Source organism: Meriones unguiculatus, chromosome 19 (genome assembly GCF_030254825.1).
Source record: "Meriones unguiculatus strain TT.TT164.6M chromosome 19, Bangor_MerUng_6.1, whole genome shotgun sequence".
Classification (NCBI taxonomy): domain Eukaryota; kingdom Metazoa; phylum Chordata; class Mammalia; order Rodentia; family Muridae; genus Meriones; species Meriones unguiculatus.
The window spans coordinates 40,791,379-40,814,524 of record NC_083366.1 but is presented as its reverse complement, the minus strand read 5'-3'; the positions used below and the strand labels follow the sequence as shown (position 1 = coordinate 40,814,524).

The 23,146-nt window shown below is 42.0% G+C and overlaps 1 protein-coding gene across 3 annotated transcripts; it reads right to left on the bottom strand.

Moving 5' to 3' along the window:
- Window positions 1-1,423: 1,423 nt before the first annotated feature.
- On the bottom strand, window positions 1,424-23,146 carry Slc17a3 (solute carrier family 17 member 3). Of its 3 annotated transcripts, none has more exons than XM_021644879.2 (13): window positions 23,016-23,146; window positions 19,421-19,525; window positions 16,774-16,988; window positions 15,757-15,990; window positions 15,155-15,242; window positions 9,744-9,830; window positions 7,971-8,089; window positions 7,695-7,856; window positions 7,297-7,426; window positions 7,057-7,204; window positions 6,699-6,789; window positions 5,147-5,283; window positions 1,424-5,063 (listed from the first exon to the last, which is right to left on the bottom strand). In XM_021644879.2, the coding sequence occupies exons 2-12, from the start codon at window positions 19,509-19,511 to the stop codon at window positions 5,149-5,151; spliced, it is 1,500 nt and encodes a 499-aa protein (XP_021500554.1). In that variant the 5' UTR covers window positions 19,512-19,525; window positions 23,016-23,146; the 3' UTR covers window positions 1,424-5,063; window positions 5,147-5,148. The 3 variants fall into 3 exon arrangements, with proteins under 3 accessions (XP_021500554.1, XP_060229051.1, XP_021500557.1); XM_060373068.1 differs by lacking the exon at window positions 23,016-23,146 and adding an exon at window positions 18,336-18,447; XM_021644882.2 differs by lacking the exon at window positions 15,757-15,990 and having other exon boundaries at window positions 23,016-23,067.

Below are 23,146 nucleotides of genomic sequence, written 5' to 3'. Positions count from 1 at the left end.
TCCCCTTGGCGGTGTCCTTTAGAGAACTTCCAACCACTCCTTTCCAGTTGAATGGAGTCTCAATATGAAGCCCAAATGATGGGAATGTGAAAAAAAAATTCCCCTTTCTTTGCTTTTTCACTCACTCCAAGCTCTGTTACTGTCTGGTCTCCCTTCCTACACCGCATCCTACATAAATGTTCTGTCTGTAAGTTTGCTGCAAAGTAGAGTCAGAGCCGGACAGGAATAGAAAAACCAAAGGAGCAGGCCAACTGCAGCAGACTGAGAACACTCAGCTGCTCTCCCCTGCAGCCAAATCCAGGGGCTAAGCTGAGATTCAATTCAAAATGGTTAATTTTAAGGCTAAACCTAACAGGGATGAAACATACCGTTCTAGCCCTATGAAAACTACTAACTGATTGTAGACTGTTAAGAATAATTAAGAAATGCAAGTTAATAATCAGATACCTTATAAATGATTCTTTAATGTGTTTAGAACTATACTTGAAGACGTGCTAAATACTAATGCAATTAACGACAGGAATACGCTTTATTTAGCCTCCTATATATTTTTCCAAAGTTAAACCTAAAGCAAGAAACTAGAAACAAGCAAACTTTGTCTCTGTAGATATACTTAATAGATAGATGGTCCTCAAATGCTTCAGAGCTCTGTAGAATATGGCCTTAAAAATGTTTAATTTAAAAAGCTTTTTGTGGTAAAGAGACAAGTCAGCTCCTGGCAGTACCCCTAATCTCCAAAGAACATGATGGGCACAGAAGAACCTCCACATACTGCTTGCTTTAAATGTGGCAAAGCTGGCCATTAGGCAAAAAACTACCCTTCACCTCAACTGCTGAGAGTACGCCGTCCAAACTGGAAACCAGAGTCTGGTTGTCTGTACAAGCCAAAGAAAATCTGTCAGCTGACCAGTGCTAACCTTAATTCCTTTTTCTTAAGTTTATGCTTAGTAACATCAGTAAAGAACCTTCTGTCTTTAGATTCACCTTGTCCTATCCTGAGGGACACATATGAGCTTCAACTTAGATTACTTACCTGTCATAACCTAGCACTCACTAGTGTTTGTGTGAGGGAGTGTGTGTGTGTGCGCGCACCCGTGTGTCTGCAGGACCCTAGGTGAGACTCTTATCTATACCAAAAGAGAGATTACCTTCTTCAGGTCCCTATTCCAGGAGCCAGAATGTCGAAGATCAGCTTCGACACCACAGGGTAAACTGAGGCAGGGAGTAGTGTCAACTGAGCACCCAGAAGACTTTTCTCTGAGGGTACAAAGCTTGATTCTCTAGGCTGGAACCTATTTAAACCAGTGGGAGGCCTCCCGGCTGTCGAAGAAAAGAAAGAAGGGAAAAAGAATCACACACACACACACACACACACACACACACACACACACACAATAGGTGAAGCAAGACAAGCACCAATGAACAAGTTCCAACAAGCTTCAACAACTTTATTTTCTTTCCTCCAGCTTATATATCCCAGCAAAATCATTCAAGCAGTATGAAAGTTACAATATGACTACATTTTTCTTTTGTAAATTATCACATGAGAAAAAAAAACAATGTTTCCCCAATACCTTTACATAAAAACATCTTACATATTACAGGTGAAGAAAACAAATTATTCCCAAGAACCCACACACATTTGTAACTAAGCAACCTGTTATAGATTAACAAAATGCAAGCAAGCAAAGTAATTTTCTTAGCCAGTTTCTCTTTATTGTCAGGCTGCAATTTGCAGTTGCAAAGAATCAATTATCTTAAAAAGTAATCTTACAAAAATCTAAAACGAATCACAAATCTAAACTTTTATATCAAAACAATCAGCCATTTCTACTTTAAATACTCAAGGTGAAAATCTACTCATTAACAATTTTTATTAAATCATATCAGGAAGCTGAGGGCAAAAATGGGTACAAGAAATTAATCATCATCTTGATTTCGCCCAGCGTCAGCTAGAGAGTCACGTCGGCTAGTGCTAATTTGGGTTATTGTTCTTGCTCTCTAACCTTAGAAAGTCCCTAGTCAACTATCAAGAGTATGCCTTTATGAACTTCAATTTGTTCCTCAAGATTTTCTACATCAGAGCCACTGGGGGGAGGGGAAGGGGTACCATTGTAACCTAAACTTGCTAAACAATCTATTTTTCCAAATTCTTTCTAAGGGTGGCGGTCACTGCTAACAATGTACATCTCTAAGTTCTTTCTAAGGGTAATGGTTGAATAATGATTAATGAATCTGCTCTAGCAGCAATGCTTGAAAAAGATCAAGCACTATTATCGTAAGTGCCCAGTGAAACTGTTCCAGCATCCTGCCAGGTCCAGGTGTCCCCTCCAAGTCTGCATCCTTGACAGCTTCAAAGTAGCTAGCCCCAGCTGGTCCAGCCTCACAGACTGCTTCAACTAGGCCAGCACTTTCCCAGCTCCAGATGATCCCACAGAGCCTGGACAGTGAGTGAAACCGTAAGCTTTCCCAGGACTTAGACAGCATCCCAATTTTCTTGGCTCCCCAAAGATACTGTTGCCCCTAATCGGCAGGAAGCAGCCCAAAGAGCACAGCACCCTCATTCCTGCCTCACCATCACTCCTTCCTACCCACTCACCTTTTATAATAAACAAAAGGGAGGAATGTTGTGATTTAGGAGCCAACCTGCTTTTAGCAACTCAGCTGCAGCAGCTTACCTCATTACCTGCTGCCAGGCCAACAGATTAAATACAAAAACACTCACGGCGAGCCATAAACAATAAAAATGTCTGTGTATTTCTGCCACTACAGATTGGCAAAGTTCTTATACAGTAGCCCACGTTGTATAGTGCCTCATTAGTAGAATCTTTTAGAGTTGATGAAAAGGCTCCAAGTTTGTGACCAATAATAAAGTAAACCCATCAAAGCAACAAAACTCCATTGATTTTGGTTGCCTCTGAAAATTTTAAACGCATAGTATTTTTCCCTTTGGTTTCTTTAGCTTTTTGAGTATAGTCTTTCCTGAAGAGAGCTGCAACTATTAGAGCTTGCCAGTGAAGGAAAGGGATGAAAATTAGTGTGGTAAGAAGCCGGATGCATTCGTTTGTTGGTTTGTTTTTTTCTGAATGAAGAGTGAGGTTGCCCTGATGGCAAGTTGCTTGGTTGCCATTTGTGTAAGATAACAGCATGATGGGTAAGTGCGGTTCTGACAGTGGGGGTGAACAGAACTAAATGGAAACTTCCAGACTATAGGTCTAGATGAGAGCTCAGTCGGTGTTCCCTCATGTATATCAGTCTACTGGGAGCAATTTGTATGTTAACAAATTTATCTGTGAATCTGTGTCTACAATAACACATGACGGTATCAAGGACATTATTTCAATATGGTCACTGTAGAGTTCATCTCTTTTTATTTTCCTCTTTCCTGCTTCTAGGTAAATTCGGGTGCATGAGGCCAATGTTTCCTCTTCTCTCTAATGTTTCAGATTTGCATCAGCCTCTCTGGGGGCATAGAGATAATAGTTACTGTTATTAAAGTTGCCTGGTTGGTGGCAGTTTGTCAAGACAGAAAACTGATTCATGGCTACATGATCATCCCACCATCGCTGCTGACCCAGTCCATCCCAGCCAGCTTGTTCTCCTTCCCCTGAGCAGAGCTCATCTGTCTGCATTTTCTACTTAGTATTTTACTTGGTTTCACAGGAAAGGACTCTCATCACCATCCAGTTAAATGGGAGACTCCCAAGATCCTTCCAGGCAAACATTTTTCATCCTTGTCTCTTTATTTCAGCTTGTCCTGCCTTATTCCAGTCCTCAAAACTGCTGAAAAGACCAGTATACAGATGATCATTTTACTAGTCATCCTAAATCTGAAATGAAAGTAGAAGAATGCTTTAAAAAGATCTGTCCGTGTAACTATTGCTACGATCCCCACTTTACTGCTTATAAAATCTACTCAAACTCTCTCCCATGACACGTGAGCACTGCATACTTTAGCCACACACATTCCTCTAATTGCATGCAGGCGAACTCCCGTCAGAAGGCATTTATGCTTTTATGCTTTTGTAGAAGTTGGCCTCTCCATCTATCATCTAGCCCAGGAATTGCTTGAGGGAAGGAGCCTTCCTTGTATTTTTTAGCATGGAATTGAAGACCTTTGTCAGTGTCCCATGTATGTCCCTCTGCTACTCTACCTAAGACAGGGTTTACCAGGCACAATTGAAGGAAAACTATATTTGACACATGTCAGTGCCCCAACAGACAGATTAGAACTCATATCAAAATCACAGTCACTGCTGGATTTGTTCGTGCTTCACCTTTCTAATCTTGCCCTGATCTACAATCAGAATTTATTACACCACCTCCGTGGGCCCACAGAAGAAAGATGACAGCCACAGCGAGCAGTGTTAGGACAGGGCGAAAAGAGATTGTTTGCACAGGATCAGCCAGAGGGCAAGAAAATCACAACAGGTTCTAAGAGCATCAGAGCTGGCACAAAGAAAGACAAAGAAAAGCAAATAGGCAGAGGGAGGAAGTTACGAGAACACATGAAGAGGGTTGCCTGCTAGGGCAGAGGATTGCAATGACTCTGCTGAGTTCCGGAGAATATGTTTTCCTTTCTCCATAAAGAATCTGGCTGAAGCCGGTGGACAAGGGGGTGTGGGTACAGGCCATGCCACCCACCCTCCAGTCACCTGAATGAAGAATGGAACATGACAATATGTTCCAGGAAATAAAAACTACAGGCTAGGAGTGAGTATAAGCCCTACTTCCAGCACCACATACATAAAAAATGAAATCAATAGCAAATAGAAAATAAATAATTGCTTTAGTAAGATTACCAATCTTTCTTGCCCAAGGGTTCAAAAATGCTGGTTCTTGTATTTAAAAACTGTGACATTACCATGCCAGCACCCACATTCTCAACTAAAAGCTGACAACGCAGTCTCTTGCTGACATTTTACTTGATGTTTTATTCATCTTATATTTTTCTCAAAAAAAAAAAAAGTCTGAATGATGAGGGGATCTGATGCCATGTTTATGAACTTCTTCCCACATAGGAAACAGCGTGTGAAATGACTTCTTTACTGAAAACAGGACATCTGAGGAAGGAAAAGGATAGAAAATTAACATATTGAAGTCCTGTTTCTGTGACTGTAACTATACTGAAATCATGGTCTGTTACCTTCACAAGCGAGTGACCTTCCTCTCTCTAGCCCATTCTTGGACATCTGCTTTCCCAAACACGAGGAACAGGATCAAACCAAATAGGCTAATCGCAAATGATAAGAAAAAGAAATTCCTCCACCCGAACTCAGAGTCCTGGGAATACAAAATCCAAAATACGTTTTACTTCTCTCATCTCTTTTTCTATGAAGATGAATTACCAATTCAGACGACAGTTTCCAAGTTGAAAGTTGACACTTTCCATGTTGAAATTCATTTCCTAGAAGTGTCTTGATAATTAGAAAAAAGAATTCCAAAATAGGCTCAAAATGCTCTAAATAAGAGATTTGAAGACCTTAATGATTGACCTGTAGAGCCAGGTTTGTGATTATTATCAAAGCGTCACATCTGTTCCCTCTTACCCCCTTGCCTACAACTGCTATGCTAAAACTGGGGCTAAGATTCTCCCATCAGTACCGAAATGTAGTGAACAGACACCAGGTTTCAGAGCTGTCTCCTCTGAGCAGAAAGGCTCATTCAACCACGTTCCCGGTTTAAGCATTAGGAGTTGAGGGTAATAGTATTAATTTTCAAACTAACATGAGAATGAAAACCTAAGCAAGATTGTGGTGTATGATATGTTCGTCATAATGCCAGCATGCATCAGGCACTTAACCGTTCTTGCTCTCTCTCCTCTCTTTCCTTGTGTGTGGTTACTTACACAAATGAACATTCAGCCTCAGATGTCTTGTCAGGGCAGTGTGTAAACATTCTCCTGAGACTTCCATGGAGCTGTTTGTTTGCCCATCTTAAGTGCAGATTATGATGGATCTGTGAATAGTTCTTTGACTCCAGAATGGCCTCAACTGTGGTTCACTCTGCTCTATACTTTGTGCTCACCCCAAATTTAACACTCTTTCCCACCTTTAAATATACTCTTTAACTCCACCCTGCAGGGTATCAAAGCAGTGGCTAAGACTCATAGCCAAACTGTGGGCAGAGTGCAGGGAACTTATGAAAGAAGGGGGAGATAGAAAGATCTGGAGAGGACAGGAACTCCACAAGGAGGAAAGAAATCTGGGCCCAGGGGTCTTTTCTGAGACTGATACTCCAACCAAGGACCATTCATGGAGATAACCTAGAACCCCTGCTCAGATGTATCCCATGGCAGCTCAGTGTCCAAGTGGGTTCCCTAGTAATGGTAACAGGGACTGTCTCTGTCATGAACTTCATGAACTCAGTGGCCTGCTCTTTGATCACCTCCCCCTGAGAGGGATGCAGCCTTACCAGGCCACAGAGGAAAACAATGAAGCCAGTCCTGATGAGACCTGATAGGCTAGGGTCAGATGGAAGGGGAGGAAGACCTCCCCTATCATTGGACTTGAGGAGGAGCATAGGAGAAGAAGAGGGAGTTAGGGTGGGATTGAGAGGGGACGAGGAAGGGGGCTATAGCTGCGATACAAAATTAATAAACTGTAATTAATAAAACAATAAATAAACTAAAAAAGAATACACTCTTTGGCTATCACTTTTGCAAATGTGTGTGGCAAAGAGTATTTCAAGTCTGCTACCTGATTAAGGAAAAAGCCACCAACAATGGGTACCAGCACAGCAGATGAATGTGCAAATCCTCTTGATGTTCCCATGAGAAAGCTGGCATACCTGTGAGTGACAGAAATACACCAAGCTAAATCCAGACATACATCATCATTCAGCTTTGCTTTATGTGCGAATCCACCATGTAGTCATATAAAAAAGGCTTGGGCTGTGCATATTCAGTGGGAGGAGATTTGACAAGTCCATACTTCTCTACCAACACCCTAAACCCATCCATGGTCCATAAAATTTACAAAATTTGGGGTTCCCGGAACACTACAGACCGTTTTTCCTCAGAAAATGTGAAACTAAGAGCAGATATAAGAGTCCTACCTTGGAGCAATATCTAATGCATTAATATAGACTCCTGGCTGACTCATAGGGCATATTCCACAGGAGAGGGTCAGAAATGTAACTGTTGTGATAAAGCTGGATCGGACATAGGGCAGAGCCACAATGAGAGTTGCAGGGGGAATAGTTCCTAGGTAATGTGGAACAGACAAATTCAAAAGTGAGATGTATTCTTTGATTGTTGAATACTTATGTCGTTCAAATCCCATATCTCTACCTTACCTAAAGTTGTGACGATTTTCCTCACAGTTACGACGCTAAAATTCTTGCTCAGTAGAAAATCTGCCAGCTGGCCTCCCAGCATGCCAATGGTCCAGGCAACCAAAAAGGGAAGAGAAGACAGGAACCCATTCTGAGATGAATGGCCATAATTAAAACCGTGAGAAAACACGTTGGTAATTCCCTAATCCTTCCAACACTCTGAGACCCCTCTTTCCTGGGAAGCCTGGCAACCTCTTAAGTCATAACCCCGGCAAAGTTACTGTCACCCGTTCTATTTACATACCAGACTATCTGGGGGTAATGACAGTTAACGTCCTGCAGATGGAATGCTTTGTGACAGCTGAGTGACGGAGGGAGTCATGCAAACATGGGGAAGGAATGGGGTGAAATTTACTCACGTCTCTGATGTTAACTTGGAACACAGAGCTGATGTATGTTGGGGTGTATATCACAAAGGTGTTAACAAGCCACTGATGGGTCAGAGCGCAAAGACTCATGGACCAGAGGGGCAGAGATCTAAGCATGCCTTTGACGGGAAGTGGCTGCTCTTCTGAGCTGAACTAAAAAAAGAGGCGCTGGTCAGAGCAGTAAGATCATCATGAGGTTCAGAGTCTGTCTCACCCAACCTTAGGACCCCAGACGTGGATGTGAGAGGTTGGAGTCCCTATGTGAACCTGATGGTCCAGAGAGGATAAGATGTACTCCTTTTCTGGGTCGCCTATCCATGGGTGAGAGACAGGATCATCGTAAACCAGAATGAGCCAGAGAATCCAGCAGACAACACCAATACCTCCTGCAAGCAGAGGGGAGAGGTTCATCAGGGAGCTCATTTCATCTCCTTTTGTTTTTTTAAGTGAACTTTAAACTATGGAATGTTAGGTTTGTTTAAATGTTGCAAAGACAGCCCAGAATTGGCTCACACCTCCTGTCTTGCTTCCTCCATGATGGTGTCCCTGTACATTTGTCAGAACTTATTAATTTGTTATAACTAAATCCTAAATTTGTGTGGATTTCAGTTTCCTTCTTCAATTGGTGTGACAGTCATTGTGCATAATGTTGGTTTTTAATAATTTCTTTTAAATGTATCAAATGTTTGGATCATGTCAGCTTTCTACCATCCCCTCCCTAATCATTCCTGTACCTTTTCCTCTACCAGCTCCATCCTCAGCTGTCTGTCTGCTTTTATGTATGTATATATATGTTATGACCCTTGTATATGTATGTTTATGACCAATGTGTGTGCATGTATGTATATGGATGTTGTGGCCCATGCATGCATATGTACATCATGACCCATGTATGTTTGTATGTACATGTATTTATGACCCATGCATGTTTGTATATGTATGTATGCTATAACCCATGTTTATATGAATGTGTGTTTATAAAGAACTTTAGTTTCCAGAAATAAAAGAAAATATTGATTTTCTGCATCTAACTTATTTCTCTTAATATGAGGATAACTAATTCTATTCATTTTCCAGAGAATGACATAATTTCATTCTTTTTTTTTTCTGGCTATTGTGTATCTGTACCATGTTTCCTATGTCTGCTCTCTCTTGTTGGACATCTAGACTGGTTCCATTCCTGGAATACTGTAAATAGTGCAGCAATAAATACGGCTGTGTAAGGATCTCTGTGCTGAGCTACCTTAGAGTCCTTTGGGTATATTGAATGGCTTGTTCTCATGTTGACACATTTTCTAGGATAAGCCATTGCCAAAGTTCATTACGAACCCTTCCCAGTTCTCAGAAAAGCTGTCTCAACAGTGCTTGTTTATTTGTGTGTGGGAAGGGGTCACAGACCTTAGGGACAGCATAACACTTACTGTCAATAATTTTAATACTGTACATTTCAGTAGGTATGTGAAGAATCTCATTGTAATTTTGATGTTCATGTCCCCTTCCCATGACTTTAGTTAGGTGTCTGGCCATAGACTTGGGTTCTTTCTGCATGTATTTGATGAAATGTTTCTGCCCATTTTTCAGTTGAGAGCTTTATATTCTCATCGAGTTTTGAAAATTATTTACACATTTTAGAAAAACATTTAATTGTTTTGTGGATATTTTCTCCTTGAACTAGTCTGTACTTTTATTATTTTAGCAAGGCCTTTTGAAGATTAGGCCAAAGATGAACTGCATAGCTGCATTAACCTTCCTGGATTGCTTTCTTCTGTCTCTTAGAAAGCACTGCTCGGCAGACCTACCCCTCCTGCCTGCAAGGCACAGTGACACAGTGATGACTGAGCCTTACGGCAGGAGAGCAGAACTTTACATGCAGCCGGAGGATTTCCACATCTTAGCTAGCCAAGGTTATTTCCTTATATTTTGATATTTCGTTTCCCTAACGTTTTTATATTTTGACTCTCCTCCTTTAGAAAAGAACATTCAGATGCACAGCCTTGGAAGAACATGCCAGAGTGTCTCAGAGACTAACAAGCACCTTACCAAAGATATAGAAGACAAAGGGCCACCCGAGGGAGTTGCTAATGACGCCGCCCACAAGGAGGACAGTAAAGATTCCCAAGATCATTCCTGCAGAGAGACAGAGAGAAGGCGGTGGGACCCTTGTCTTACATCAGACAAATATTGTAGGCTGGCAGATGAACATAAAGAAGTGCCACCCAACCACAGAATAGGCATATGCAAACATAAACTCTTCAGACTGATCATTTAATTCATATGCCTCCTGAGAGTCTTTTTTCCCCTCAAAATTCCCAAGTGACATTGCAGATGACTGACACACTACCTTTCACTCTGCCTTAATTTACACTTATATGCATTTATTATGGAAGTAAAGCACTATTAAGAGCCAAGGTTTTTGTACACCCTCCCGTTCTACGCTCTCATCCCTCTGAAGACAAATATCACATCAATTTACGGTACAGAAAACAGATGCCCATCTTTTATTCTGTGCACTCATATGCTATTTTTAGCTATACATGCATTCATTCTCTTTGTAAATGTATTCACAGGAAGCTGTTTCCTCCATAAATGTGTTAATGATGCTGTTTTAATTTTTATAACCTCATATTCTAATACAAGGTAGAGCATTCTAAGATATGGTAGGCGTATTCACAGATTTTCAAATATTTCTAAGCTATCTCACTTTTTATGTTTCGTCAACTTGTCAAATGCCATATGTGTGTGGAGTTGTTATTTTAAATAACGGCTCAGGGGCTCCACGAAACAGTCATTTTTTTCCCCTTATATTTTATTTTTAAATTACGTTGCATATGTGTGTGCGGTGTGTGGTGGGGCAGACTGTGCACGTGGGTAAGTGCTGGTGGAGGCAGAAGAGGATGTCAGATTCCCCGGAGCTGCTGTTGCAGGTGTGAGTGCCGGGAACCGATCTTGGGGTCTCTGCAAGGGCAGTACTTGCTCTTAGCCATGGAACCGTCTCTCCAGCCCCAACATTCACCTTCATTGAGCAGTTGTCCATACAAAGATCTCCATTGCACTGTAGATCCTAGTTCTAAACAGGCACAGTTTCTCATTTCTGAATATACACACAGTTTGTTTTTGTAGGTAGAGCATCAGAGGTGGACTTGCTAGATCAAAGGCTAGGTATATTCTAAATTTTGGTAAATACTGCAAAAGTTCTTTGTTGAAAGCTGTATCAGCTTAAGTTGCCAACAAAGTTCTTTCTTTCTCATCTCCTTGATAACATCTAGTATCCTCAAAAAATGTAAGCACTTTTATTCCAATGTAAATAATAATAATAAAAAAATCCTCACTGCAAATTGTGTTCTTTATAGTAAAGTTGAGTTATTTTCCTGTTTACCAGCTTTATCATTTCTTGCCTTCTTTCAGTTTCTTTCCTGTTTTCCTGCGTCTCAAGTCACAGACTCCGTGATGGTGAATAACCCCTGTGTGGCTTGCTGCTGCCGTGTCTTTCCTCCTCATGTTTGTTTCCATTGTATTTCACAGCCAGCAGTTACAGATATTTGTGGAATCAATCACGTCTATGGCCTCTAGATTTACTCTTTTGCTTTGATTTCTTTTTAACCTACACTGCAATGTAAAAACAATTGTTCATATATTCTTTTTTTATTATTTATGTGTATTGAACCATCTTGACGGTCCTTATTACTCTATTTAAACAATAGCAATAAAGCTTTTCATTTGATCAAGTACAGCCAGCCACAGTAAAGTAAACTATCCCAGGTTAGCCTTTCAGTATCAGGGAAGAGAGTATTTGAAAGGAAATTCCAAGCTCCAGGGTACGTGTAAAGAAATCTAGAAGTGAGTATCTTTCCTACCAGGTCCACCCCAGTGGTATCTTTCCCTAAATGTCTGCCTTTATCATGGTTGTAATGTAAGATAGACTCCTCTGTCTGACCAAGGTCATGTCTTTCCTGTCCTCTTGCTTTCCCCCCCTCAACCCACCTCTCAATCTACATCAAGCCTGGACTCCTAAGCGTAATTTTCTCACTTTTTCCCCCTCACTTGCTTCTCTCCTCTTGACTCTTTCCATCTTTGTGCATTACCAATAGCGTAGGATCCGTGTGGGCAATGAAAGCACACAGTTTGGTGTTCTGCTGCATAGTAGCAGGCAGAGTGTAAACAACGATAACGCACTACACTCAGGAAAGCTAAACGGGAGAATTTTGAATAATTTCACTACAGAGAAATGGTCAATGTTAGAGGAGATGGATATGCCTGTACCAACATCAGCAACCATTCACATGAAATATCTCATGGCACCACGCCATTAATATTTTTGATTTTCGTGTCAATTAAAAAAACATAACGTAATTTATACACCTAAAGAAGATAAACAAGAAAGAGGACCCGGGTTAGATGATCAATCCTCACTTAGAAAGACAAATGGGAGGTGCGTTGGACGTAGAAGAAAACAAGAAACAGGACAGGAGCCTACCGCAGATGGCCTCTGAAAGACTCTACCTAGCAGGGTATCAAAGCAGATACTAAGACTAATAACCAAACCTTTGGCAGAGTGCAGGGAATCATGAAAGAAGGGGGAGTTAGTATGATGTGGAAAGGATAGTTGCTCCACAAGGACCAAATATATCTGGGCACAGGGGTCTTTTCTGAGGCTGACACTCCACCAAGGACCATGTATGGATATAACCTAGAACCTCCGCTCAGATGTAGCCTGTGGTAGCTCAGTAACCAATTGGTTTCCCATAGTAAGGGGAACAGGGACTTTTTCTGACAGGAACTCAATGGCAGGCTCTTTTTACCTCCCCACCCCCCAAGGTAGGAACGGTCTTGCTAGGCCACAGGAGAGGACTTTGCAGCCAGTCCTGAAGATACCTGATAAAACAGGGTCAGATGAAAGGGAAGAGGGAAAGGGCCAGGGAGGAGATGAGGAAGGGAGGGAGGGTGTGGGAGGGAACGAGGGAGCGGGATACAGCTAGGATACAGTTAATAAAATGTAACTAATAATAAAAAAAAAAATTATAAAAAAAACAGATTTAAAAGTTACAATATTTTTCAATAGCCTAGAAAATAAAAAGAAGTAAAAACAAGACAAATATTAGCCTGTTTAGAGCCCCCTCTGTTCTTTCTGTGGTTTCTCTGTCTGTCTTTGAGGGAAAACTCCCAATGGGCTATGATCTGAATGTCAAGAGGCATAGGAGGCACCAGTCTCTGGAGTGCTGGGGTCTATGACATTCGACTGTACCCATCTCTTCCTCATTTGTATCTTAAGACTATGAGTCTTAAGATATCTCAGGAGTTTGTTGAGCATGCCCCCCTTAAAGACACTGCTTATCAGCACAGCACGACTGATTCAGTGCACACAAAAGCCTGGGCCGTCCATCCTATGGTGCTGTCCATGCTGTTCTAGGTACTCAAGAACCAGAACACATCATTAATCAAGATCTTTATTTGGCCCGCTCTACTCCTCCCTGTGTCCTTCCCATAGAACTAGAAAGTATCTTTGGTTCAGGATACCTTCCCTCTAGGGACAGTTTTGCTTGAACCCTACCTCTGTTTTTCATGACCACATCTTCCACACCCTTGCTGAAAAGGCTGAGGCAGTAGAAAGATAAGAGAAAGAACATTTAGGCTTCTGAGCATATATGGCCTGCCATGTGCGTGCTTCCAATCTTCCATGCCATTCCCTGCTCTCTCTGTCTCTGTCTGTCTGTCTGTCTGTCCCCCTCTCTCTCTCACACACACATGCACACACTTTGTGCTTTAAATTAACTCAAAATTGTGCGAAGATTGTACCCAGCTTGGTTTGAGAGCCTGTCTGTCTTCTGAGCTCTGGGCTAAGCTAACAAGACATTTTCTCCATTCCCATCACCTATGGGAAGGACACCAGGAGCAGGAGAGCAGGTCAGCTAAAGTCCCTGATAACTGCTGTGTTTTGTTCCTCGAATACGTGGGGCAGAATGGACAGCATCACAGGATGACTGGCCAGGCTGTTTTCTTTTTAAAGGGTGGGGGGAGGGAGGAGCCAGTGTACAGTACTTATCAATGTCTATGCAAAAGAGACTCCTGCTATATTTACTACTAGCTTTAAGCATGACCTACAAGTCCCGTTTGCGCTGCTGAGTTCCAAAGTTCGGTGAGTAGCTGCAAAATTCCCTACCTATATGTACCTTTTGTAGCCCCTAGCAGCGTGTCCAATCTATGACTCCCAGACAACCTACACCCCAGGAGAGCTACGATACCGTCCAACACGAAATCTTGTTTCATGTTTGTTTTTGTGAGGCCAGGGTTTGCAACTTGCTGCATAGCCCAGGCTGGTCTTTGTGGAAATCCTCCTATCTCAGCCTTCTGGGTGTTGGGTTTCATTCATGCAGTTTATCCCCTGTTGACTGGGTTTCTCTTGTGTTCTAGGATCATTTCACAGTTGGGTAACTGAGGTGAATTTCCTGGATGCGCCTTTTCTGTCAGCGAATGTAAACTCTCATGATACCCACTGGATACCACCATCCTGGGTTTCTGAGGGGGCTTTAGCAAGCCCGGCTGTTAATAAGCCTCTCTAAAGTATATGGCTAGCTGGTGCTTTTGGACCTGAAGAGTTCTCGACTATCTTTGAACACACATATTACCCACAGCATTACTCTTTCCCTACCCAGTGCTAGCCTTGACAGTAACCATTGTTAACTTGTACCATCTGTTCTCTACTTTTCCTAGTGTAGTTTAGGGTTCCACCTCCAGAACATTATGAGCATACTTCGCTGATAGAGCAATTTTCAGAAACAAGTTCTCAGAAACTGGCAAGATGGCTCAGTGAGTAAAGGTGTTTGCTGCTAAGCTTGATGACATGAGTTTGATTCCCGGAACCCACATAGTAAAAAGTGAAAATCAATTCTTGAAAGTTGTCCTTTGACCTCCACATGTGCGCTATGACATGCATACACAGTAAGTACATTAATGTAATAAAAACTTTCAAAAGTAAATGCTCTCTGGACAATTTAGCACAATTCCAAAGATTATTAAGTTCAATCCATATGTCACACTGAATGCAAATATAAGGTTCACGTGACTGTTATGAATTAATATGTACAAATGAAACTATCCAATTTCATTATAAAACATGGATAACTGCTTTCACAGCCTTTCCGTCAGTGGGTGTAAATTCCAGTTCTATAAAAGAAAACTTATTAATTTAGCAACATAAAAATATTTTCAAATGTGAGAAATCATCTCATAAGCAATGTTATGCCAGAAATCACAACACGGGGAAAAAAATAAGTCACGTCACAAATGAAGGATCGGTTTCCTTCATTTGTGGCAACACTTCATTGCCGTCAAGCAAGGAGGAGCTGTACAACAGACAAATTGTTGAGGAGCCCAGTGGGAGGCAGTGGGTTTCCAGGCAGCCAGTGCACTACCTGGACTGCACCACAGTGGACATGTGGACTGCACGTCTCTACCTGATAATGCAATGCTGCAGAGTCGGCCGCGCTCATTCGGAGGAGCCCATCTCTGCCAGAGTGCCATCTGACCTCCATACCCGGTACCCTGAAATAGAAGTGGTTAAAGATATCGATATGGTGCCTTGTAGACATTCATATCCAGCTCAGAGTTTGAAAGTACTCAGTATCTGGGGCTGGGTGTGGTGACACGCATCTTTAATCCCAATACTCAGGAGGCAGAGGAAGGTAGTGGATCTCTGTGAGTTCGAGGCTAGCCTGGTCTACATTAAAAAGATAGATGGATGGATAGATAGATAGATAGATAGATAGACAGACAGACAGACAGATAAGAAAATAAAAGGGTGCTGGAGGGATGGCTCAGTGGCTCAGGGTACTGACTGCTTTCCAGAGGACCCAGGTTCATATCTCAGCATCCACACGGCAGCTCACAACTGTCTGCAACTTGAAGATTTGACACTCTCACATAGACATACATGCAGGCAAAACACCAGTGCACATAAAATAAAAGTAAATACATAGGAAGGAAGGAAGGAAGGAAGGAAGGAAGGAAGGAAGGAAGGAAGGAAGGAAGGGAAGAAAATAATTGAAATGCTTTATACCTGCATTAAGCCCTGGATTGCCCGTGTGGCCAGGAGATAAGCTAGTCCAAGATTGGCAGCCGGTGGGATGCAGAGAGTGAGCAGTGAAGACCCTATCAGTGCAATTCCCACCAGTTTCTTCGTTCCTATTTTCCCAGCCAAGTATCCGCCAGGACCCTGCATTAGCACCATGCCATACTGGACAGAGCTGAAGATGATTCCTTGGGTTTGAGGACTCCAGTTATACACAGGGGCCTTTGGGAAGCACAAAAATGCCTTTGTGAGCCACACACTCACTGGACAGCGTTTACCTACTCTAAGGAGCCTCCTTAGATTCACATTTTTCTCACTTTAAATTTTTGAACACAGCTGGGCCTGGTTGCATAGACCTGCAATACCAGCTACCTATTCATGAGGCTGAGGCAGGAGCAGCACAAGTTCAAGGCTGGCCTGGGCTGCAAAAATAGCTCCAGGCCTCCCTAGGCAGTGTAATGAGACCCTTTCTGAAAACAGAATGAATGTAAGAGAAAGGAGAGAAAGCTGGAAGGTAGTTCAGTTATAGAGCAACCGGTGTGTAAGGCCTGGCTTCTTTTCTCAGAACTGTAAAAAAAAAAAAGGGTTTGAACATATAAACTCTAGAAAATAAATAGAAAAACAAACAGGAAAAAATTGCGTGCAAGGCTGGAGAGGCAGCTCAGTTTGCAAAGTGCTTGATACGCAAGTATTAAGAGCTCTTTTAAATCCCCTCATTCAAAGCCCAGCATTGTGGCTTGTAATACAATCACTGGGGATTGGGGAGGCAGAAACAGGAAAATCCCTGGGACCCCCTGGTTGTTAGCACAGCCTAACACTCAAGTCTCAGGTCTTAGTGAGAGATCCTGTTTCATTAAAAAAAAAAAAAAAAAAAAAAAAAGTGGATGACTCCTGAAGTATGACACCCAAATCTGACCTCTGGCTTTCAAATACAAGTACACAAAATCACACACACACACACACACACACAAATGGAAACACAAATTCAAAGTCTGCATTGCCTACCTTTACAGAAAGATGCTTTGAGGCTTCTTCATGTTTGTCACCATTTAAACCAGCAGGAAGCTCTTCGGAGGAGCCGTTGAGGTGGGGTGCATGGTCTGTGCTATTGACCATGGCTACCATGGTGATGCTGATGATGGCATTCTGTGCCAACAATGTGAAGTTGCAGAAATGTGTGATGAAGGCTATTCCATAGCGCACGGAACATAAACCTGGAACTGGAAACAAGACATCATAGCTTGTCTTATTGAGCTAGCATTAGTTTTTCACAAGCTATAATAGAAATCTTGGCTTGGTGATATAAGCCTGTAATGTCAGCACTTCAGGTGTAGAGGCAGGAGGATCAGAAGTTTGGTCATCATGGGCTGCTGTTTGAGACCACCTAAATATAACCTTATCTCAAAAAAAAGAGAGAGAGAGAGAGAGAAAGAGAGAGAGAGATATAGAGCATCACTACTGACCATCACCTGATGACCCTTCTGTTCACCTGATGGCCTTCTGAAATGGCCCTTCTGTTTCTGTTGGAGTTGGGAAAAGAAGATTCAAAAGCAGCAGATGATGGAACTGAGTCAAGGAACATTTGATAATACAGATTTACAGAGCCTGGTTTCCATCGGGAGCATTTTGTCTTTTCTGTAATTTTGTCTGTCCCATTCCAAAGTGATTCACAGGAAGTAAATGTAAAATTTGCATTAAAAGATAAATATATAATTACATAATATATTAAATGTAAGTTACATGCATATGTACACATAAACTAGAGATATGTCATGTATGTTTATCTTACATATCACAAATATAATATGTATAATATATCATGCCTAAATGCATACAAATAAAGTTTAAAGTTTGAAGAGGTTGTCTGTTAAGGCAGATAAATATTTTACTCACCCTCAGGCACGGAGGATAAACTTTTATTTAAAATGTAAGGTTTAAAAAAAATGAATCAGCTGACATCGTGGCGCATGCCTGTCATCCTAGCACTTGGGGAGGCAGGCAGAGGCAGAAGCAGGGACAGAGAGGCAGAGGCACAGAGGCAGAGAAGCAGAGAGGCAGAGGCAAGCATATCTCTGTGAGTTCAAGGCCAGTTTCTTCTACAAAGCAGGACAGCCAAGGCTTCACAGAGAAAACCTGTCTTAACAAACAAAAACTAACAAACAAACAAATCAAGTTTAATATTAAAGTCCTAGGAAGATTTTCTCATTAAGGAATTTGGTACCCTCAAATGCTCACAAACTATAGTGGAACCTAGAGTGGAAAATGAAGTGAGCCCAGCATTGAAACAATCGATGTGCAATGTCTCCAGGAAGATCTCCTTCCCCCTTTCCCAGAGCCTGGCTCCATTGTCCAAAGAGCAGAAAAAATGGGTGAGTAAAATGTGAGAATTGTTCAGAAATGGACCTCTGAGGCTTGATAGTTGATTGTTTCCCAAGCTCTGAAGGCCAAGTTCTACTGCTTTTGGTAAAGCCCTGCAGTGTGGCATTGCATAGTTGTTTTGGCCACGCACAGTAGACAGACCAATTTGCTAAGTAGAAAATCATATGACTGCAGCATGCTGTATTCACCTGGCCAAGGGCATTCTCACAGTTGGACTTCAGCAGAGGGCACTTCAGAACACTCACTACTGTCTTTCTTTCTTCATCTGTGTTGAAACTGAAAACCAAAGCTTCTGTTTCACTGGAAGCAAGATAGTCACAAATTTTGTCTCAAAATTATCATTTTCATTTCAAAACCAAAGGAAATAATTCAAATGTGATTATCCAAGTTATTTTATCATAAAACATGACATAATAGCTCTCATGTATAGTCCAAGTATACATGATAGCCAATAGCATATGCATTTCACATGTAGATAATAACCAAACAGCAAAGCCAAAGAGCTTAAGCATCAGCCACAGGAGGCCTTCTCAGGTAAACCACGTGGAAGGTGGACCTGTTGGAATGACTCAAACGTTCCCTAAGTGTTGACATTCTGTTCCTGCCCTTCCTCCAGACTGTCTGCTTTCGTATCATCAGTATTCCAGTTGGAGGAAGAAAGGGAAAAGAGACAGGTGGGTAGGGAGCCCAGGGGAGGCCAGAGAGGAGGAAGATGAACAAAGTATGGCATGTGGATGCCGTAATGAGACCCAGGCATTGGTATGCTAACTTTAAAGAATTAATAACATTTGAAAAAAAATAAAGTTTTGTTAATCTTATAAAGCAGTATTGAAAAGCATGTTACCAAGTTAAATACAGCAAATACGGTAGAGAGTTATGTAAACATCATATAGAAAAACAATGCAGTAAAAATTGTATTTGGTGAATAAAGCTTACAACAATGTTCCATTATTTGATTTTGAAGATTTATATAATTTGTTACTTTAATCAAGCAACATGATCATGTTGGCAGTATTCCAGGCAAACATTAAAGGTGCCAGTGTGAAACTGTGTGCCAAGAGCTTTGTTATGAAGAGGAAATTCATATGGATAAAGATGAGAAAGTAACTGTGACAAGCTATTTTTAGAAGAGAGTGTTTCCTTCCTTCATATAATGCTAGTGTGTCTCGAAAAGAATAAAAAATTTAAAAGTGATTAGTGTATTGTTTTATATAAATACATCACAGAAAAGAATACACCACAAAGTCACCGAGCAAGCAGCTGCGCAGTTTACCTTTTTGGGGAGGGGTCTTCTTGTCTGTTGGCTTGCCCAGGACATAGTCACTCTGCTCACCTGTAGGGCTCAATTCTACCATTGTGGCCATTGTGTTTTTTCTTTCTGGGTGATTAGATTTTGTCAGGGGAAAAAAAAAGAAAAGAAAGTTCATAGAAGAGAACTGACATGAAATTACCCTTCACTTGAACTTTATGAAGAGAGAGAGAGAGAGAGCTTAATGGGCCACAATAATTGGACCCTAATGTGGGAAAACAGAAAAGATGGAGCATCATAGCAGTGGAGGTGGGACTTGAAGTAGGGCTTTAGTTCTAGACAATTAAGGGGGTTTCTGGCTTTTATAGGTTTTCAGGTTGGTGAGCAAGTTCCACATGATCGAGTTTGCCCTGGCTTATATATGGGAAGTCAAGACTGCGCTGACAGGATTAGCATAATTCAAGGTTGTTAGTTTAGAAATGAAGGGTTGGGCTGGATTTGCTCAAAGCTAAGGGGCCATGGCACAGCAAATTTTCTTATTAACTCTTCATCCCACAGAGCTACAGGAGTGTGTGGGTTGATTTCTGAGAGGGGTAGTCCGTGATCTAACAGGGCAATGTATAACTAACCATTAGGTTTGAATTAAAAGGAAATACCTTTGGTACCTTTGAAGAGTGGGTACCAAGCAGTCAAAGCCATGCCCATTCCATCTAAAAAGGGTTTAGAGTAGGTGGAGCTTGCACTAGCTCCCACTTCAACACAATAGGCATCCTGCAGCTAAGGCCTGAAAATTCCTATCACAGGATTTAGCAGTCCCTGTAAAAAGCCTAAAGAAAGCTGGCTTAGGAGCTAGGCACTCCTCAGTGCTTTGCCATAGTGACTCAAGAGCAAATCTGAATGCCCATTTCTCTGTATACTCTTAACAGCCAAGTTCTAAAAAAAAAGTTTCTGTAGCTTTGATATAGACTGCTTGTCCCAAACACAGACCTAGGTAGAGAGTGCATTAGAAGATGTAACTATAGCAAGCTCAGATCCTGGTCACCTCAGGGCTGAGTTCTCCTGGAGTCTTACACCTGTATCTAATACACTGGCTTCTATTCCACTACCCTGGAGGACTCTCATGCTGCTACTCCATATAACCCCTCATGGGTGTCATGGATAACAAGTTTGCATGGGGAGCAAGTTTGCATAAACAGGTGACATACTTCAAGTCCCATATTGGTGCAACTCAGGAGTTGATTCTGTATGCATGCTCAAGCATACTTCCCAAGGTGTGTGTGCATGCATGCATGCATGTGCGCGCGCACACACACACACACACACACACAAACAGTTGTGGCAAAAGGTTCAAAAATTGGCTTTTAATTTCTAGCGAAAGTGCTTTGCTTCTCCATTAAAAAACAGGGAAATATTTTCCTAAGAGACAAGAGTTAAGGCCACCTACCTGCACCTAGTGGTGATATAGCTTGGTTGCCCCAAGCTGGATTGATACACCCTATTTTCATGAATGTATTCTCCACTGAGTAATAGCTACACCTAGTGCTGTGGTCTTTTGCAATATGTCATTTTATGAGACTTGATTCCGGTTTTTAGGACAGGATAGCGCTTCCCACTGCCCTCAGGCCACACGGCATCTGTTGATGACCCTGTCCACTGTTACAATTGTCTCCATCTCCATCCCTTCTTCTATCCTAAGCCATTTGTTCATTTTATTTTTGCTGATGTTGCGGGCCAAGTCCAGTCCCTCACATATGTTATAGAAGCATCCTACCTCGGTGCTACACTCCAGCTCTTTACTGCACGTATGTGCATGTGGCTGTGCATGTTTATGAGGATGGGTGTGTGTGCTCATGAATGTGAAGGCCTCCACGTGTACAGTGCCCACCCTTTCACACGGTGCTGGAAAATCTAACGAAGGTCTATACTGTTATACAGCACTCTACAACTGAGCCATTTCTCCGGTCCCCACTCAGACATTATAATTTGGTTAAAGTCCGTATTATTTCATCGGCTTTCTTAATCCGGTATTCTTTCATAATGAGCATTCCTACCCCTGCGTGTGCTATCGTTCTGTTCCCTAGCTGATCTGAATGGGAATGTACGGCAGCGAAGTTGATGGCAAAAGGCCTCACTCCTTCAGAGCGCTGTGGTGGTCACATTGCTGAAGCTAAGAAAAAGATCAATATAATCCAGGGACAGGGCATACATCTTCATGTTGTCAGTGGGAATTCCTGGAAAGCACCTGTGTCCACACAGACTGGTTGACTGATTAGAGCTACAATGGTGTGGAATGGTTGGAGCATTACAGGTCTGGAGGCCAGCTGTTTTAATAGGATAGATTTAGCCAGTCCTCAGCAGCCAGTCCTTGCGCCGATCTGTGTCAGACTTAACATTCCATGACTAATAAATAAAAACCTTTTGAAGTCTGTTGACTTAGAAGACTACTAGCTACTACCAGCTCCAAATCGAAGAATTTTCATCAGATAGCAGCTGAGGCCTACAGAAAAACCTTTCCCAACTTGTCCCTGCTTCTCTGTGTACCCTCCAATGTATTTTAAACTTGCTTTGAGTTAAGACTTTCTTTGTTCTATAAAACTATAAAATTCAGGAAACTGCTTCCATGTTGGGACACGGAATTTTGGAATAAACTAAATCTGCATTCCCAGACCTTGGTCACTCAAATATGGCTCCAGCATAATCTTGTACCCCTGTTGGATAAGAGCTATGTGCTTTTTGCACTGAGATTGTAAAAGGCAAAGAAATGATTGCTAATACTATCTATTCTACAGTGGTTTTCACAGTGCTTGTGCCCTCCTTTGTGTCCACAGCACCTGTCATGCTAACAAGAGGAAACACAGTCCTTGTTGTAAACTCAGGACCCAGGCAGGGTAACTGACCTCAGAGAACTCTCTTCTTCTAGGCCACTAAGTTTACAAAAGAACTGATGTTTGTTCATTAACCTTTTCGACTATCCCCCTACCATTCTTTCCTTCCTTCCTCCCATCTATTCAATTTTTTTTTTAATTAAAAAAGTTCTGGTAGGCATGGTGGGCCTCCTTTGCTTCTCGGAACAATTCACTTCTACACACATGATTTCATGTGACTGTATAGAAGTTTTAAAGACACTTCTTTATAGTATCTGTTTCTTGGGTCTGTCTTTCACCGCTGCTATTGTCTCCACCAGCTAGCATCAAAGTTCATGGTGATCCGCCACAAAGTTGTCAGCTTCCAATCTTCTCTCCCTCTCTTTCTTCTCCTCCCCCTCCTTTTTCTTCTATCTCTTTATGCTCCTCCCTTTCCTCTCCCTCTTGTACCTTCTTCCCTCCCTTTCTCCTCTCTCCCTTTCTCCTCTTTCCTGTCTCCTCTTCTTCCCCTTTCCTCTTCCCTCCCTCCTCTTTCTCTTCTCTCCCTTCCCTTCCTCACCTTTCCCTCCCCACTCCATTTTTCCATCTTCTTCACTCCTCCTCCCCCACTGCCTTTGTGGATATAGATTTTTGCATTCTTTTTATTTTGTCCACAGGACAGCATTTGAGGTTTGAGGAGGGATATACAGAAACCATCAGCTGGTATTCAGGAAGGGACAGTGCAGACCTTGGACTATGCGATGAAGGTGACTTACCAACTTAGTGCCTGAGGGAGGGCTTCCTGTGTTTTCTCTGAGCAGGCTTCTCTTAGCTCTTGCCAGGACACTCAGTATTCTGCGCCACTCCAGAACTTGAATTATTAATCATTAATGAGAGGCCATAGCTC